The sequence below is a fragment of the Cotesia glomerata genome, linkage group LG4 (assembly GCF_020080835.1).
Source record: "Cotesia glomerata isolate CgM1 linkage group LG4, MPM_Cglom_v2.3, whole genome shotgun sequence".
Lineage (NCBI taxonomy): Eukaryota > Metazoa > Arthropoda > Insecta > Hymenoptera > Braconidae > Cotesia > Cotesia glomerata.
The window spans coordinates 21312028-21332085 of NC_058161.1; the positions used below are offsets into that span (position 1 = coordinate 21312028).

Consider the following 20058-nt stretch of genomic DNA (forward strand, 5'->3'; position numbering starts at 1 on the left):
TTAACTATGTTAAATATTAATTATATGTGAGAAATTACTAAGCATCAATTAATTTAATTAAATTGAGAACGAACACTATTGCTTCAATGATTAAAAATTTTTTAATCTATAGTACTTTGCAAATCAAGTAATGAAAAAGGAACTGTTTTACTTCATAGAAAAATTGGATTTCACGAAATTAATAATTTTGTCCAGTCATAAAATTATTACCCAAGCCCTCCAGCAATATATAGTTCCATATACTAAACAAATAATTCCATCAAAATTAGAGCTTCTAACTCTGATTCTACTTCTATTCTTTTTTAATTTTAAAGTAATTATAAATTTTAAAGCTGTAACAGGGTAAATTACCCTTAATCGATAAGTCGCCAGAGATCGATAACTTTTCGACTAGCATTTGAGCGCATCGATCTTCGGGCCTAGAGAGAGAGCAGGAGGGGGTATTTTTGGGGTCGTTATATAGACGAGCCATGCGTGGTGTCCGGAGAAGTAGTAAAGTGTTGGAACGAGTAACATCAAGAAGTCCAAAGAAGGAAGCGAGTATCAACCATAGAGTTTCTTCAACCAAATTTATACCAGGTATTGGACTTTGGTAATGATGAGCCTTGGGGCCATATACCCGGCTCATCAAATACACTACTTCTCATTTTATTTATTCAAGTTTGGATAATTCAATTGTTTAATAATTTTGCTCAATAATAATTAATTATTTAATTGAATTGATTCGTTAATTGCTGGAAGCGTTCCTCCTGGGGGTTTATACCTGAGGAATGTTCTAGACCTCTTGAGTTTGCAAGTCGTGAATAATTAATTTTATTAATACAGCTGGTTAATAATTATTAACATCTTGAGATTGGTTTAAATAAATATATTTTATATTAATTAAATTCTGAACACCGAGAAGGTTCCAATCGACACGACATAGTATTCGGTACCCGAGGTCAAAACGTGCTACGCGGTAACGAACGCCGGCATCCATTTTGAGCGCGCAAATTCCTTATGAATTTTATTACGCAATAAATCGTAAAATTAACAACTGGATCATTATTACTATTTACAACAATTGATTTATCTTTTATTAAGACTATTTATTATCTTGAATTAAATATTGATATCGTATTAATTTTGGAAACTATTTTATTATTTGGAAAATTAAGTATTAAGAAAATTGCGACGAAATTAGAAATTGAAATAACAGTGGATGATTTTCGGAATTTATTTTTACATCGAGATAAAATTGTTGTTAATTAATTATCCAGTCGACAATAACAATAATAATAATTGTCTAGTCGGAAATTCCACGCGGTTAAATCTTATATTGAAATTGAAGCCTGTGAAAATTATAATAAGTAAAATTTAATACCATTATTCCGGTAAAATTCTTTGTAAAACTACTTATTGTGTGGATTACGTCCGAGTAAAAATTTAGTTAATTTTATAAAGAATGTTCTTCGAAAGAATTTAAGTTAATGCGCAGAGTTAAGCTCGTGTTAAATTTGGAATAAAAGAAGCGTCGGTTTTAAGCCGGAAATTTTAAGAAGTAAATTTATTAATCGTGAGGATAATTCATGAGTTTTATTGTAAGCTAATGACTGAATAATTTTAGTAAGAATTGAACGTTGACTTTTTTGGAGTAATTTTGTAATCCGGAAATAAAAGTAAAATAGAGTCAGTTGTGTGTGTGAGCGGGATATGTGTGTGGAGACGCGTGGGTAATGTGTGTGTGAGATAGTACCGCTCAAGAGGCACGTTGAGCACGCTTGAGTCCATCTGACTCCGGAGCGAGAAATCCTAGAAGCCGTTGTATAGACGCCAAGTGGGGTACAACGGTAGTAAGTTAGAAGCCGTTGTATAGACGCCAAGTGGGGTACAACGGTAGTAAGTTAGAAGCCGTGGTATAGACGCCAAGTGAAGTACCACGGTAGTAAGATAGAAACTGTGGTATAGATGCTCCATAAGAGGGTACCGTCAGGATTAAGAATTTTGATAGAGCGTGAGGGTCCGGTAGACAGCGCGACTTAGAAACTGCAGTATAAACGCTCCATATGAGGGTACTGTAGGATTAAGAATTTTTGTTAGTTTTAAGAAGTCCTGGTCAGCCGTTAGTTAGGCTGTAGTCTTAAGTTGTTAATTGTACGTGCGAGGACACGAGTTGTCATTCTATTTTGTTGTTAAATAAATACCGGTCATTTTTGTTAAATAAAATTTTCTTTGGTAGATTATATTTTTTATATTTTTTAATAATTATTATTCCAAAATATTTCAGAGTTTTTTTAGAAATTTAGCTTTCGAAATTTAATTACAAATTCTATTTTGAAAATTATTTGGAAATTTATATAGATTTGAATTTTTCCTGAAACTTATTTTGGAAATTTAAGCTCGAAATTGGCACGAGTTGTTATTCTATTTTGTTGTTAAATAAATACCAGTCATTTTTGTTAAATAAAAATTTATTTCTTTCAGACCACCTTCCTCCACTCTCTCTTCCTGTAGATTATTAAACTCAGCTCTGGTTTTCGGTTCCAGGAACCGCATTGAAAAATCCGGGTGGCGCCCTTGTTAATTTAGAATCATTTTTGCTAGGTATTGTTTTATTTCTATTAAATTAATTAAGGGGCCAATGAGTGGAAAAGCACCCGTTACAAAGCAATGGAGCATCTTAAAAATTTCATTATATATAATTATATCCATTAGATATCATTATATCCATTAGATATCATTATATAATATATATATATATATATATATGTATATATATATATATATATATATATATAAAGCTAGCTTGCTATATATATATATATATATATATATATATATATATATATATATATTAATAATTTATAAATTTTATAAAAAATTTTGTTCACTACAAATCAATCATGTATACGATTTGCATTACTTCTAGTTTTTACAAACTCTAATATATAAGTAAGTCTTATATATAAGTAAACAGGTAGTGAATTAGTAAATGGATTTTCATAAGCAAATAAACTTCTTTAAAAAAAAAATAGTGAATTAGTTTTTCAAGCGTCAGGTCCGTGGTTCGGTTCTCGTGCACGCCAAATTTTTTTCATTTCTATGGAAATAATCATATATAATTCTACATAATTATATGTGATTCTATACAATAATATATATTTATATCGGGCCATTTTTCATGTATATTAATATATCAGTATATACAATTATAGATAATTTTTTTTATTCGGGCTGGTAAATAAAAGTAAGAAATAGTTGTTGTTGGTGTGAAAATTAATGTAGCCTTTTATTTTTTTTTTTTTTTTATTTAATTAAAGAATTTTTTTCAAATTGTAATTATTTTTCCAATTTTTGTAGTTGAAAAAAAATTTTACGTTTTACTCCGAGTTATGAAAGTGAAATTTCATTCGGAATTTAACAATGAGAGAATATCGCAATAAAATCGTAAGGTAAAAAATTAAAATGCAGAAAATTTCAAAGTGGTGAGACTAGAATTCAGTGCTGAAGAATAAATTCAAATATTATTTCAATAACCATTATGATGATGACTATTAAAAATTCAAAATACTTCCAAATCACTCTGTCTCCAGATATTTTCCAAGCCGAAAATAGTATTAACAACGATTTGAAATAATGAATGATTAATTTTGAAAATGATGTACAATGATGTACAATGATGTTCAATCATAACCCGTGAAAAAAATTCGAGCATTATTCCACGATTGAAAAAGATTTAGAATAATTAAAAATTTTTAATATTGACCGAATCATTTTTTATCATAACTAGTAACAAAAATTCAGAAAGTATTTTAGGATTTGCAATGATTTAACATGATTCCAAATTTTTAATACTAACCGAATCATAATCAATCATAACCAGTGATTAAATTCGATCATTTTTTCACGATTAAAAAAGATTGAGGATGATTAAAAATTTTTAATAGTTACCGAATCATTTTCAATCATAACTAGAAACAAAAATTCAGAAAGTATTTTAGGATTTGCAATGATTTAACATAATTCAAAATTTTTAATACTAGCTGAATTATTTTTAATCATTGCCGGTAATAAAAATTCAAGCATTATTTCAGGATTAAAAATGATTCAAAATTTCATATACTGACCTAATCATAGTCAATCATAACTGGCGAAAAAAATTCGAGCATTATTTTACGATTAAAAAGGATATAAAATGATTAAAAATTTTTAATACTGACCGAATCATTTTCAATCATAACTGGTAACTAAAATTCAGAAAGTATTTTAGGATTAGTAATGATTTCACATGATTTAAAAATTTAAATACTAGTTGAATCATTTTTAATCATAACTGGAGACAAAAATTTGAACATTATTTCAGGATTAGAAATGTTTTGAAATGATTAAAAATTTTTAATCATTTTTAATCATTTCATATACTGCCTATTTCCCATTATTCAAAATGATTCATAATGATTCATTGTGAAATTTCGAAAATGATTTACATGATTTGAAATCATCAAAAATGATTAATTTTTTAATCATTCTTTATCATATCAAATCATTCTGTTTTATCAGGGATAAAATTAGAATTAATTAGAGAAATTTTAAAATTTTAGTTATTTTCCCATTTCGCATGGAATGCCCCATTTAATTTTTTATTTATTTTATGTTGTTAATTTACTAATTTTTATTTATTTATTTTATTTACTTGTTTTATTTTTATTTGTTTTATTTATTTTATTTCAGAGAAAAAACTATGTCCGAAATGGATGGAGTGAAGGATGCTGCAAAAGCTGGTAAAATGATTTTTAAATTTATTTTTAAAGACACGATAAAAAGGTCCCCTAGCGGATCGGTTTATGCTCAGTATACACCAAGTATACATAGTGTATACGTGTCGAATTCATCCAAAGTATACGCCGCGTATACACAGAAAATTTTCTTAAAATCCTCGAGTTTGAAATTTTTCTAACAGTATTGATTTAAAAATTTTTTTTAATTTATCAATTTTTAATTTATCAATAACAATTGGCTACAAACTGCCAGAAACTGATAAATTTATTGAAATTAAGACACCATGTTCTAGTGTATGGCGTATGCCGAGTTTACACTGTCAAAAAATTTCTAAGTCCCAGAGTTTGAAATTTTTTTAAGTATTGATTTAAAAATTTTTTTCAATTTATCAATAACAATTGGCTACAAACTACCAGAAACTGATAAATTTATTGAAATTAAGACACCATGTTCTAGTGTATGACGTATGCCGAGTTTACACCGTCAAAAAATTTCAAAGTCCCCGAGTTTGAAATTTTTTTAAGTGTTGAATTAAAAAGTGTAAATCTCGCGGAAGACGTTCGTACATTATTTTACGATCTTATGGATCAATTTGAAAAGTTAACTCAATTGAATAGAACTAACCATAATAATTCACATAATGCAAACATTAGTACGAATAATACTACAGCGGGAAATACTACCTTTGTTGAGACTCAACGACTTGCTAAACTCCCTACTACTGATTTACCTAAATTCGATGGTAATTTTGAAAATTGGCTATCTTTCAAAAACACATTTAAAAACACTTATTGATACACGTAATGATCTTGATGATCTAAACAAATTTTTATACCTCCGCGGATGTTTAATTGGCTCAGCAACTAACAAGCTAGCGCTTTTGATGCGAGTGCAGAGAATTATATTAAAGCATGGGATTTTTAACTAAAACATATCAGAAAAAAAGAACATTTATTTGTAAACATTATGACTCGATACTTAATCTTAATACAATTTCGATCCCAACAACAAGTAATTTAAACAAGTTGATAGATGATGCTCGGCAACATATAAATAATCTACAGTCGTTTCAAATTAATATTACCGAATCCTTACTTGTACGAATATTAGAAAATAAGTTACCATCAGAAATTAAAAACAAATGGCAAGAAACGTTCACTGACAACGACACTCTCCCAACATTCGAATCATTTTGTGAATTTATCTCAAACTTTGCCTTCAGACTTAATACACACAGACCCGATAAACATCGCGATTCCGATCATTCTTCCAAACGAAGACGTAATGAGCACTCGAATAATAATTTGAAGAAACAAAAAACTGACACGCCAGTTCGAGCTTTAGTGACAACTTCCTCTTCTGCCTGCCCATGTTGCAAACATTCACATCCACTCTATAAATGTCACACATTCAATGCATTAACTGTAGGAGAACGCATAAAATTCGTAAAATCTAGTAAACTCTGCAATAATTGTCTTCGCGTACACCAGGGAAACTGCACTTCTAGCAGATGTCGAGTCTGTAAGAAATTCCATCATACTGCATTGCACATTAATCAAAATGCAACTCAACAAACAAATAATGCTAACGTATCAAAACATGATTCTGCCAAAATCGAATCACCCGCTACTGTAACAAATGATAAGGGATCTACAGCTTGACTAGTCGTTCATAATTATATAACCATACTTAGAACACCGCGTTTTCAATTGATGATGAGTGCTCTCATCCAGATGCGTGACTCAGCAGGTAAATTCATACAAGCTCGCGCTTTACTTGATACCTGTGCAACAGCTCATTTTATGACTGAAAGTTTGACTTATAAATTAAAACTTCCTATGCAAAATTGTTCTATTCCAATCGGGGCTGTTAATGGAATGCAAACCCTTTCAAAACATGTCGTACAAATAAATTGTAAATCTTTAAACGATAAATTTCAAAGAACATTGTCATTTTTAACCGTTGATGAAATTGCAGAATTAAGTCCGAATGAAATATTTCCACGTAATAAAATATGCATACCTAAAAACATAATACTCGCTGATCCACAATTTCACATACCAAGACCTGTAGATGTCCTTATCGGTTCAGGTACCACACTTTCTCTTCTATCTGTCGGACAGATTAATCGCTCACAAAATGATTGTGATTTAATACTACAAAAAACACAACTGGGCTGGGTCGTAGCGGGGAGTCAATAATGATAAAGATGTATTTCCTGTAACTTGTCAATTAACTGATCTATCGAGTCAATTAACCAAATTTTGGAATATTGAAGACCTAGGTTCTAATGATTCTCGATCCTTTGATGATTCTACGTGTGAGACCTATTATCAAAATAATACTACTCGCGATACTGACGGTAGATATGTAGTAAAATTACCCTTTCGCGTAGACGATGTCGATTTCGGAAATTCTAAACAACTAGCTTATAAAAGATTTCTATCCTTACAGAGGAGACTAAATTCAGATTCCTCATTAAAGGCTGAATACATTAAAGTCATGAACGAATATATCGATCTTGGCCACATGGTACACGTACCGGATGATAGTGGACCTGGGTATTATATGCCCCATCATCCGATAATTAAAACATCTAGTACTACCACCAAGGTACGCGTTGTATTTGATGCTTCAGCTAAAACCGATAAAGGTATCTCATTGAATGAAGTTCTACTAACTGGACCTACTATACAAGACAATCTCTTATTATTTTGCGTTTCCGCACCTTTGTTTATGCTATGACTTCTGACATCGCTCAAATGTATCGGCAAATCTGTATTCATCCGGATCATCACAAATTTCAACGAATTCTTTACTATCATAATAACAATATTAGCACTTTTGAACTTAAACGAGTTACGTTCGGGGTTTCTGCAGCCCCATTTTTAGCTATACGCACCGTAAACCAACTTGCTGATGACGAATCTCATAATTTTCCTGTAGCTTCAAAAATATTAAAACGAGATCTTTATGTCGATAATCTACTAACTGGATCTAATTCTTTGACCGAAATTTTAAAATTGCGTGATGAAATCATTCAACTGGTGCGAAAAGGTGGATTTGAACTCAGACAATGGGCTTCAAATCATCGACATGCACTGGATAATTTCGATCAAAGAACTTTAGATTTAGATTGTGCTATCAATGATGATCCAATTTCTAAAACTTTAGGCATTGCATGGAATTCTCTAACGGACGAATTTATTTACACAGTCAAACCAATTGACTCGTCGCGAAAAATAACTAAGCGAACCATCTTATCTGATATTGCAAAAATTTTCGACCCTATCGGAATTCTGGGTCCTATAGTATTAGCGGCAAAAACTATCATTCAAGAATGTTGGAAATTAAAGGTCCACTGGGACGAAGCGGTCCCACAAGAGCTACATTTACACTGGTGTAAATTTGCTGAACAATTACCTCTGGTTAAAGATTTTTCTATTGAGCGCAATATTTTACTTCCCAATCCGACTGACATACAATTGCACGGATTTTGTGACGCTAGTAAAGTGGGCTATGGTGCTTGTATTTATATAAGATCAGTAAATGAACGCGGAAACATACTCACAAAATTAGTTTGTTCTAAATCTCGAGTTGCTCCCCATCAAAGATGTTACAATTCCAAAATTAGAATTATGCGGAGCATTATTACTTGCTAAATTATATAAAGACACAATTCCCTCCTTTGACTTTGATATTTCTAAAGTTACGTTTTGGTCTGATTCAACTATTGTACTTCAATGGCTCAAACGGTCTCCCTAACTCTCTGAAGGTCTTTGAAGCAAATCGCGTAACAAAAATTCAAACTCTTTGCAGTAAAGTCGAATGGCGACATGTTAGAACCAAAGACAATCCGGCAGATTGTTTATCTAGAGGTCAACTTCCTTCTGAATTCTTAATTAACAAAATGTGGTTAGAAGGTCCCACGTGGCTCTCACAGGACTCTCTTAATTGGCCTAACTTAAAGCCTGCTGTTCCTTCCGAACTTCCAGGTACTCGAAAAATTACCTGTTTATTAGCCACTACTGAGAATTTGTTTAAACGATTTTCATCATATTCCAAACTTATAATTTCCCTTTCTTATTGTTTACGAATGTTAAAAAATAATGCCTTCAAATACAAATCTTTAAGCGTAGAAGAAAAATTATCAACTGAAATAAAAATCTTGACTATGATTCAAAACGAACAATATCATTATGAAATCGAACAAATTAAGGAAACCGGAGAGACTAAGAACTTACGATTGCGATGTCTCAATCCATTTATCGATTCAGATGGACTACTGAGAGTAGGAGGTCGTTTGAAACATGCTCCTATATCTTTTTCAAAGAAACATCCTATTTTATTACCTTCACGTCATTATGTTACCGATTTAATTATTAGAGAAACACATGAAAAATTATACCATTCAGGTATACAGAGTACGCTTTCAAATCTTAGACACAAATTTTGGCTACTAGACGGTAAAAACCAGATCCGTAAAATTGTAAAAAATTGTGTCACATGCATTCGACATCAGCCTGTAATACTGCAAGGTAAAATGGCTAATTTACCTAGATCTCGAGTCACCGAATCAGCGGCATTTTCCCACGTGGGTGTAGACTACTTTGGACCGCTCTTTATTAAAGAACGTAAATTCAGAAACAGAACAAAAATTAAAGTCTATGGATGCGTCTTTGTTTGCATGGCTACTAAAGCTATACATTTAGAAATTGCTAGCGATTTAACAACAGAAGGTTTTCTCGGGGCATTTGGTCGTTTCATTGGTCGACGAGGAGTTCCAACTCACGTCTATTCGGACAATGGTACTAATTTTGTAGGCGCAAATAATCAATTGAGAGAATTGTATGTGTTATTTAATTCAAAATCCCATCAAAATTCCGTTAACGAATATGCTGTACGCAAAAACATTATCTGGACGTTCAATCCTCCACTATCTCCTCATTTTGGTGGTATTTGGGAAGCAGCGGTAAAATCCTTCAAACACCACTTTAAACGAGTGGTAAAAGACCAACTTCTCACTTTCGAAGAATTAAATTCTCTAACCATCCAAATAGAATCTATACTAAATTCTCGTCCTCTCTGTTCTCTATCTAGTGATCCTAATGATCCTATTGCCTTGACGCCTGCTCATATTTTAATAGGACGTCCTCTCACAATGCTGCCTGAAAATGATTTTTCTGATGTTCCAGATAACAGACTCAATGTTTGGCAATTCATTATCAAGGCTAGACAAGACTTTTGGAGACGTTGGTATTTGGAATACCTCCATGAACTTCAAATTCGGCAAAAATGGCATTCCTCTCAAGGAGAAATTTCAATCAATCAAGTCGTCTTATTGATGGATAAAACCAACCATGTATGCGGTGGCAGCTGGGAGTGGTGGTCGACATTCATCCTGGAGATGATGATGTGACAAGAGTACTTTCAATCCGAACGGCTCAAGGGATATACAAACGAAATATCACTCTACTATGTCCTTTACCAATCAATTCTTGAATTTTATAAAATCAAACATTGTAATCATGTAATGTAACTAATTGTAAACACTATTCATACCATCTTGCTCAGCCTTTGCAACGGAGGGAGTATGTTTAACCGATAGAAAAACATTCAATAGAAATTTATATGAGGAGTTGCGCCTTCGGGCTTGATCGCTCCAACTCGTGTAAATTCGTGTCACACCATGGCTGTCGCTCATGCGCGCCCTGGTTAGCGGGAGAGAAGCCGGCTCGCGTGGCGGGCGAAAAGCAGTTGTGCTTGGACGCTTGTACTAGTACGACTACTCTGTGTCAATCGTTTTCTGATTTATCACGTATAATACGCATTTACTTTAACACTTAAAATTTTCATTAAATATTATTAGTTTCATTAATTTCAATTACCAATTAAATTCTCGAATCATTAAATTTCATTAGTAATTATTCAGTGAGTTAAATAAATCAAAATTAATAAGTGACGCCACGCGGTTATTGCGCGCCATTTTGAGAAAGGATTGCATCAGCCACGCGGCTTTAGTCAATCCATAGTTAATACGCAATACTTATAATAAATTACATTAAATTCATCGTTCGACATTTAACCATCATTCTATCAAATCAAATTTCATCAATTATTCAATTCTGACGTCAAATTATCTAATTAGTTCCTACACTAATAATTATAATCTATCAGTATTTACACTGACGTTGTACGTCGATTAATTAGTATTGCACTATCAATCGACTCTAGTTAACTTAAAGGTTAGCGTCAATTCACGAATTCTGAATTAATACATTTTGCGTTTCTAAGAAGGTTGAGCTCACCTCGTGTTGATTGCGACGGCAATTTACACATAGTCTTATTCGCACTACACGCTTTGCGTTCTTACTTGTACATTTTTTCATTCGAGGAGGTTTTTTCTCAGTGCAACTGAGTTTTCCTCCTCTGGGGATAAATAAATCTTCATTTTATTCCCTTACAAATCGACGCACAATTTATTTAATATCCTAATCCCAAATTAACTATAATTTTTAAAACAATTACGGAAACTATCCTAAGTGGTACAGCAGTAATGGATGGAGCTCAGGCTGGGCCCTCGGAGAATCGGACTCCGGGGACAACCCCCCTGAGCATTTAATAACATAATAATAATAATAATAATAATAATATTAATAATAAAATTAAATTCTTGAATATCTTCACACTTTTGATTAAATTGCTCGTTCTTATCTCTTTTTGCATTCTTCAAAAAGTCTCCGACCCATTTTCGCATTTTTGTATCTGGATTCTGGCTATCTTTGCATTTCCTTATTTTATGATTTTTTTGAAGTTCCCAGCAAATACCTATAATATTCAATTATTTAATTTTTGCAACTATTTTTGATGAAAAACAATATTTTGTTACTGTAACTATTTCATTTATGCATCGAAGATTTTGTTATACTTTTGATTTCTAACATGAATTGGTCACTTACAATTACAAATAAAATTTAATCTTCGATGTATCTTCCATGGTTAATCAACTACAACTAAGATCTAATTTTAAATTAAAAATTCTTTGTCTCGATTATTTATATTACTCAATGTCAAATTAGTTTAAGAAATCCCATGCTGAATTCAGATCTTTACCTTTCGAAACTATTATTTTGGAAGCAAAATAAATTTATTATATTTTGTTAACCAGAATTTTCATCGAAAAATATTTCTTATTTGAAGAACTAAATTATCCTTTAGTAAAAAGTTGATGTGACGTTTTCATTGTTGTCGCTTTTCGTTGCTATGATAACCGTTGCCATAGTAACCGTTGCTATGGTGACCGTTGCCATAGTAACCGTTGCTATAGTAACCGTTGCCATAGTAACCTTTGCTATGGTAACCGTTGCTATGGCGAATTTTTTCCATGAAAATAATCAAAACTTTTATTAAAAAGTTGATGTGACGTTTTCATTATTGTCGCTTTTCGTTGCCATGGTGACCTTTTTTAGCAATGGTTATCATAGCGACGGTTACCATGGCAACGGTTAAATATTAATAAGTAAAATTTGTAAAAATATTGATTAATTAAATTGTCGATAATAAACATTCTGACAGAAGCGCGCAAAGCGCGTTCGATTTTCTAGTTTACGTAAATTTTATCAATTGACGGATTCGAACAAAAAATGGAATCTTTAAAATTATTTAATCCATAACAATATTTAATTGGAAATTTTCAAAATAGAGTAAATGCACCAGTTGTTGACCGGTCACCAATTAGTTGACCGATGTATAAAAAAGTTAATTAATTAATATTTTACAAGGGTTTTTTTTTTTTCTTAAAGTATTAAAATAAAAAAATATGGTATTTAATCATCATAATAAAAAATTACCCAATTAACTGCGCAGTGATTATAGCTTTAAAAAAATATTCTGAGTTTGTTTACAACGCAACCAAACCAGCCATAAAGCGGTCAAAAATAACTAGCGTACAATTAGAGAGTGAGTGCATTTCATCATTAATTTAGTGATATTTATCGGCATAATATAAAATATTTTAATTTTATTATGTTAATTAAAGATCAGATTTCAACTTTTTTGAAAACATAAAGTTAAATTATAAGTTTAAATATTATTTTAAGACCGGTCAACTATTGGATCCGTCAGAAGCCCTTTACCTAGTAAAAAATTCATTCGGTCATTTATTAGACCCTTTGATTTTATCACAATCCAATTAATGATCGTATATTTATAATACTAACTTTTTAACCTTAAAATTAAATCTGTCAAGTGTTTAAAGTACTTTAGTCATTCAATATTTTGTGAATATAAAAATAATGATTATAAAATGTATATTTATAATTGAAATAATACTTAAAATCTTTTTTGATTATTAAATTTTATTTTGTTCTAATTTTTTTAGTGAACAGTTATATCAAAGAACGAATTATTAGAAGAAAAAATTGCTAAGCAATTAAAAAAATAAAAAAGAGTTACAAGCTAGTAAAAAAGCTTTAATTGAAAAAAAGAAGAAGAATAAAAAAATTTCAAGTGAATCAGAAGAATTATCGTTATCAAAATGAATTTGTGATTATTTGTGACCTAAAGAAATGTGACTTTATGTTAATTATTGCTATTATTTTTTTTTTATTTATTTATTCAAAAATTTAGACCCTGAAGCCGAAGCTCCCTAAGGGCCTTACATTAATTATACAAATAATCCTAGCATTCATACAATCCACATGACGCGAAGACATTTAACATTAATAAAGATTATTTCAAAATGATAATAACAATTATAATAATATTGTGAAATAAAATAGAATATGTGACGTTGACTCAAAGCAAATAATTAAAGAGTTCTGTGAGATTCATTAATTAATTAATTAAATAAAAATATTGTTTATATATCGTCTCTAGATAAGAAGAATGCATAACATTTTGATCTGAATTCACTGTAATCAGTGATTTGCACAATCTCCTCCGGTAACTGATTCCAAACTCTAACTGCCGTGACCAAGAATGATTTATCATATGTTACTGTCCTAGCATATGGTAAGCTAAGCACATCTGTCTGTCTATCTGATCGCACCCGAACTGATGTTAATACGCTGAAGCCGTGCATCAATATTCCATCGTAATGTAACCGCAGCATCTTAAAGACTGTGCAAGCAATCAAAAAGTCACGTCGGCCTGACAATGTCAGCCAGCCAAGTGATCTTCTGCTAGGAGTGATATGATCATGCCTTGCTAGCCGAAATATAAACCTGATGCAGGCGTTAAGCTTCCTTTGTAACTTTTTCTGCAAAGTACCAGACATGTCCGTGTAAGCAGCTGTACAGTAGTCGAACATCGGAAGAATTAATGCTGCCACTAATCTTCTGCGTATCTGATAATTGAACAATTCATTGTTCATTTTTAAACGTGCCAGACAACGCATCGAGCGATTACACACCATAATAACTTGATCATGCCACGAAAGAATATTGTCCAAAATAACACCCAGATATTTAACATTGTTTGTGTAATCAATGACTACGTTATTAATCACAATCTTCCGCGCATTGATACAAGCATGATCATTTACATGTTGCGGACTTCCAAAAATAATTGCATTTGTTTTTGCGGCATTTAATCTTAAGAAATTATTTTCACACCACTTGACTATACGATTGACCTCAACATTTAATTTTAACACTGCTTCATCCACATCAGACATTAGGCATGTAATGTATATGACCAAGTCGTCCGCATAAAACAGATGTTTGCACTCCATTTGCAGCCCTAGAGGTGTGATAAATAATGCAAATAAAAGCGGGCCAAGCACACTTCCTTGCGGGACGCCACTTACAGAACGCAGCAAAGAAGACAAACAATCTCCACCTCGAACAGCTTGTAATCTGTTAGTCAAATAGGAACGAAACCATGCAAATACTTCTGGTGAAAAATTAAGATCTTTGAGCGATGACAACAACAATATATGATCGACACAGTCAAACGCCTTACTGAAGTCGAAGAAAACAGCAATAGTGACCTTACGGCCATCAATTGCTAGGCGAATGTCATCACATAGGCGTACAATCGCAGTTTGTGTATTCATACCTTCTTGGAAACCTGTCTGGAGTGGATCAAGTAAATTATTCAATCTGACATGGTGAACAATCTGATCATGCACACAGCTCTCCAAGACTTTTGACAAAGGACACAAGAGAGAAATTGGTCGATAATTATCATAAGATTGAGGACATCTCACTTTCGGTATTGGCAACACAATTGATTTCTTCCATTGTTCTGGAAAATGACTTGTCCTCAATGAAAAATTGAACAAATTAACAATCTCAGGTACGAGAAATTGCTGAAGTACTTCATAATATTTCATAGAGAGACCATCTGGACCAATCGCTGAAGTAGTTATCCTCTTCATATTACGCACAACATCTTCCTCTGTTACTTCCCTGAAGTAGAACTGATTTGGAGTAGTACTAACATTATCGTATACATATTGACAGTTAGCAACATTGCGCCCGAGACTACCAACTGATACAAAATGGTCATTAAGTTCATCTAAATCAAGATCTGGAGAAATAAGCGCTTTCGATGAATCTTTTAAGAGACCCAGTCTTCTAAAGTCATTCCAAATGGCTTTAGGACTCCTAGCGTATCTAAAGCGGCTTTGTAGATGGTTTTTCTTAGCTTCAATTATCCTTTTCTTAATCAAACGACGTACATTGCAGTATTCCGTGTAAGCAAAACCAGATCTACGGAAAATTCTGTACAGTCTATCCCTACGACGTTGCAAATCACGAATCTCATCAGTTATCCAAGGAGCAGGAGGGCGAGATACCCTAACCACTCGTTCCAGAGCAATAGAGTCAATAATGTTTAATACATTACTGTTTAAATGAAATACACTATCATCAACTGAAGGATATTCACCATTGAACTCCAGCAAAAAACCATTAAGCCATTCAACAATAGACTCATTACTTAGGAGATTCCAATTACGGCAGCGAAATGTTATCAGAGAATGCTTTGGTACACTGTAATTTAATGTAACACTAATAATATCGTGTCCGGAAAGAAAAGGCACATCAGATTGAAACGTTGAAACAATATTATTAATATTACTAACTATACAGTGATCAATCCATGTATGAGACGTTGCCGTATGATGTGTGGCATTAAATGGAACAATATATAAATCATAAGATTTGCAGAAGTCTTTTAAGTGCGCAGATAAATACGAATTTGTTAACATATTTATATTTAGGTCACCTATAATTACAACATTTTTGTAAAACATAAAAAGATCACTGAAGTCACTTTCAAAATCATTTAGTAATGCAGCATTTGGAGGTCGATATATTACCGATATTAAGATTCAATTACGCGATGAGGACCACACTTCTGCAATAATATACTCCGGAAAGCCATCCATCTGATTTGAAGAGCAGTGAATAACTCGCGACGATGATGTATTTCGTATAAACAACAGAACACCTCCTCCGTGACGCCGATTACGATCATTACGAAGCAAATAAAATTCTGGAAGCCAGACTTGTGCGTCTACAACACTTGATGAAAGCCACGATTCCGTAACAGCAATAATATCAAAATCCAGTGGTCGAAGATATTCACGAAATTCATCAATGTGAGGAATTAATGATTGCGCATTTAAATGACAAATTTTTAAATTAACTGAGGAACTGTAGTTATTAACACACTGCTGAGAGTCAACGACACGACGTTATTGGCTTAAACCCGGTATCTTTTTTAAATCCATTGAGGGTCGTAACTTAATTGGATCCGAGCCATCCTGTAATCTAACATATACTGAACCTGCCGAAATCCAGACATTTTTTTTCTTATTTATCATCGGGAACTGCTTCACAATGTTCTGACGTAACTTGTAAAGAGCAGAAGGGTAACGTCTGTTAATATAAACTGGCAAATTACGAACACCTTGAATTACCAAATCTGCTGTAATGTCCCGATGTATTTTCTTCGCCTCAAAAAATTTATTAATAATAATCGAGGACTGACACTTCACTAGAATATCCCGGGAATGTGAAGAATCATTTGCAGCAACACCTATTTTCCTCTTCCCAAGTCGCTCCACAGACAAAATGTGTTGGTTATCAAGCCCCTGTAGCTCTAAGTATCTACTTAAATTCATCACAATACCACTCAAGTTCTCAGTAGGTAGCTCAGGGATTCCCGAAATAATAAGATGATCGGAAAGCTGTTTTGTCTCCAAAGATAATTGCCGCATTTCAATATCTTGCAACTGCTTGACAGTCTCTACATTTGAACGAACTTCCGAAGAAGCAGCGGCAGAAGCATCTTCAACTGCAGTAACACGTTTATCCAGGCTCTCATAATCCTTACGTAGAGTTTTGCAGATCTCATTAAGGTTATCTAACTTTTCAATAACACCATTAACTTTTTTGCTAATATCCTGAATTAACCCAAGTTTTTCATTAATCTGCTCTAATACATCAGATTGTGGTGGAGATTGCACCTGAGACTGTACAGCAGGACAAATCGGATACTTATCAGCTACAAACTCCACGACATCAGATCTTGAATGCAAAGCACATCTAATTTTGACACATGTCAAATGAAAGCAATGTTTACAAACAACACTTGTAGCGGCAAAGTTATCGTCGGTAATCGAACGAATGCAAATACCACACCAATTAAGAGCTTTGTCCGGTATAGTATAGATGGCAATAGCAGAACTCCAAAACAAAATAACTATCAGGCCAACACACTATAGCTAATGCTGAAAACACTTGTTACAAAATTTAACTTGCAAAATAAGTCCGTAAATAATAAAGTACCGAAACGATAAATAGCACAACTTGAAACAAAAAATTATTAACTAGATATGATATAAAAATAAAAATTAATGAACTGAAATTAATCACAAAATTAATAAAGTTATACGGAGCGATAAACAACACAACCACTTAGTATTATTTATATTATTTTATAAAAAAATACTATTTAAAATTATATTGTATGTTAAGTTTTATTAAAGATGTCGTTAATACTTCAAAAGTACTGCATAAATTTAATTACATACATGTAGTTTACAAAATTACTTATAATTATATCAGCGGTCAATTAATTGGAGAACGGTCGGTCATTTATTGGGTTTCTTCGGTCAATAATTGGTGATTTTAGTATTTCAACATTCAAATAACAAAATTAATATAATTTTGTTAATTTTTATTATAAATATGTAGAAGGATCGAGGAAATTACTCGGGGTTGCTCGTATTAATTCTCAATTAATAAAAAAAAATAAATTATTAATCTATTATCAATAACTTAAAACAATCGGCTCAGGTTAACAATATCAAGAAACGAAACGCATAATAAGAATATTCGACACCGTCGCCGATTCGCAGTTCGCAAGCAAACCTCAAGTTTAACAATCCAGAATAAAATTTCCAAAATCGCCTCAATAAACTTATTTAATAATAATTAATTAAATCTTTAAACGAAAAAAAATAAATCTGCGCTCAATTTTATTAATAATAATTAATAATTAATAAAGTAAATAAATCAAATGATTAAATCACCGCATTTAATTAGTAAATAATTAATGTAAATAACAAAAAAAAATTCACTCTTCACTCTCAATTTAATTAATAGAAGAATATATGGTGAGGCTTTCGCCTACCTCCGAAGAGGCCGTTTCCTGGGCTCAAAAGAGCTATACACGCACGTATATTTGTCCTACTCCCACCATAACGAGAACACAGTCCAGTTCGCGGGCAAGGAAAAATCGCCGTTCTCTTGTGTTTATACACATTCATTGAACAGCTGCAAGAGTTGCGTATAATTGTAAATGTGTGCAACTCTCATCGACTCCTCTGGCAACTCATTCCCCGTAGGCACATCGAGATGTACCCACAGGATATGAGCAGTATCCAGCGGGGACCACGGGGAGGCGGAGTCGATTGAAGACCATGTTGTTTGTGTGATGCGTTGTGTGTAACGTTTGATTTTACGTGTAAGTGTTTGCGTGTGTAGGGTGCCCGGGCACTTGTGTTATTTGTGGTCATTTTCCCTAGCTTATTCTACGTCAGTCATCCAAAGCTTTATACTGTCCTCACAATTGTGTGGAGCATATCGCTTGTGCCTAGGCGCTCCGACTTTACCTAGGTGGATGTCTGTTGAGTCTCGTCCCTAGTCGCGTTTTCATTAGCTAGCTGGGTTTGGAGTTTGCAACACATTACTACTTTACTGAAACCTTTTAAAAGCTTGAAGTTACTTTGGGATGTGGCAATCGCACGCGCAACGCTCGCCCACTCCGCGTTCCCACCCCATATGTCCTTGAGCACCTCACGTTGAGGCTCGTACTCATGGCATTCAAGCATTAAGTGCTCCACGTTGTCGACCCTTTCTCCTAACCCATTCTCCCTACACTCGTCGCAGAATCTACTATCCGTATGTTCGTACTTGTATTGGTATTCTCTAAAGCAACCGTGGCCGGTTAGGATTTGGGTCAGCCAGAAGTTAGGTCTGATCCATTTGTTTGTTAGACGCTCTGCTACGTCTGGAAAGAAGACTTTAGTTTCGCGGCCGTTCTCTGATGTATCCCATTGTTCTTGCCACCGACGTATGGTTTCAGTTCTAAGGGTGACAAGGCGATCCTCCGCATCTGGCTGCACGGTGACGTTTCCAAGGGTAGCCTGTTTGCCGATACGGAGGCTGTATCGCGCGCACCGTTCGTCTATTACGAGCTGAATGGGCACTGCGCCCGCGCCTACGCGAAATCCCTCGATCGAAACTGTCCTGTAGGCAGTAGTTGTTGTTATTAGCGCTTGACGCTGAAGTGCTCGAAGATGTCTCCAGTCCTCCCTATCGCAACGGTCACTCCAAGCTGCCGCCGCATATGTGACGACAGGCATAAAGAAACCCTTGTATATGGTGGACATAGCTGGGTATCGCAATCCCCATTCTGCCCGCGCAATACGCCGCATGCGCCCGAATACCCTACTTAGTTTCGCGCGCCTTGTTTTAATGTGATTTTTCACTTTGAGGCCCTCGTCGAAGTGTACCCCTAAGTATCTAACGCTCGATTTGAATTTGACTTTGGAGTCTCCTATCATTATTTTTGGCGGTTTGTTATCGTATTTGGGCTTTCTCTGTCGTCCTTTTGCTTCATAGGGGTACGGGCTCTTTTTTTCTTACGTGGACCGCGATGTACAAATTCGTTCTTGAGGAAGATGGCTTCAGTCTTCGACTTCGACAGCTCGAGCTTTGCGGAACAGCACCATTCCAGTATATTATCTACTACTATTTGACTATTATGCTCTATTTCTTTTCT

The 20058-nt window shown here is 33.5% G+C and overlaps 3 protein-coding genes across 3 annotated transcripts; 2 read left to right on the forward strand and 1 right to left on the reverse strand.

Moving 5' to 3' along the window:
• Positions 1-7499: 7499 nt before the first annotated feature.
• On the forward strand, positions 7500-8420 carry LOC123263965. The gene has a single exon (XM_044727010.1). The coding sequence runs from the start codon at positions 7500-7502 to the stop codon at positions 8418-8420; it is 921 nt and encodes a 306-aa protein (XP_044582945.1).
• A 512-nt stretch (positions 8421-8932) lies between these two features.
• Positions 8933-10177, forward strand: LOC123263966. Its single transcript, XM_044727011.1, has one exon. The coding sequence runs from the start codon at positions 8933-8935 to the stop codon at positions 10175-10177; it is 1245 nt and encodes a 414-aa protein (XP_044582946.1).
• A 3441-nt stretch (positions 10178-13618) lies between these two features.
• LOC123263967 lies at positions 13619-18309 on the reverse strand. Its single transcript, XM_044727012.1, has 4 exons — positions 18305-18309; positions 16544-17315; positions 16105-16438; positions 13619-15990 (listed from the first exon to the last, which is right to left on the reverse strand). Exons 1-4 carry the CDS (start codon positions 18307-18309, stop codon positions 13619-13621), a joined length of 3483 nt encoding a protein of 1160 aa, XP_044582947.1.
• Positions 18310-20058: the final 1749 nt, after the last annotated feature.

Bases quoted from the DNA above. Each gene is read 5' to 3' on its own strand.
- LOC123263967 (XM_044727012.1), bottom strand. The intron at 16,439-16,543 runs GTTAGATTACAG...GACTCTCAGCAG, and splicing joins TTTCGGCAGGTTCAGTATAT to TGTGTTAATAACTACAGTTC. The intron at 15,991-16,104 runs GTAATTGAATCT...TTGTAATTATAG, and splicing joins AGAAGTGTGGTCCTCATCGC to GTGACCTAAATATAAATATG.
- LOC123263966 (XM_044727011.1), top strand. From the start codon at position 8,933: ATGATTCAAAACGAACAATATCATTATGAAATCGAACAAATTAAGGAA.
- LOC123263965 (XM_044727010.1), top strand. From the start codon at position 7,500: ATGACTTCTGACATCGCTCAAATGTATCGGCAAATCTGTATTCATCCG.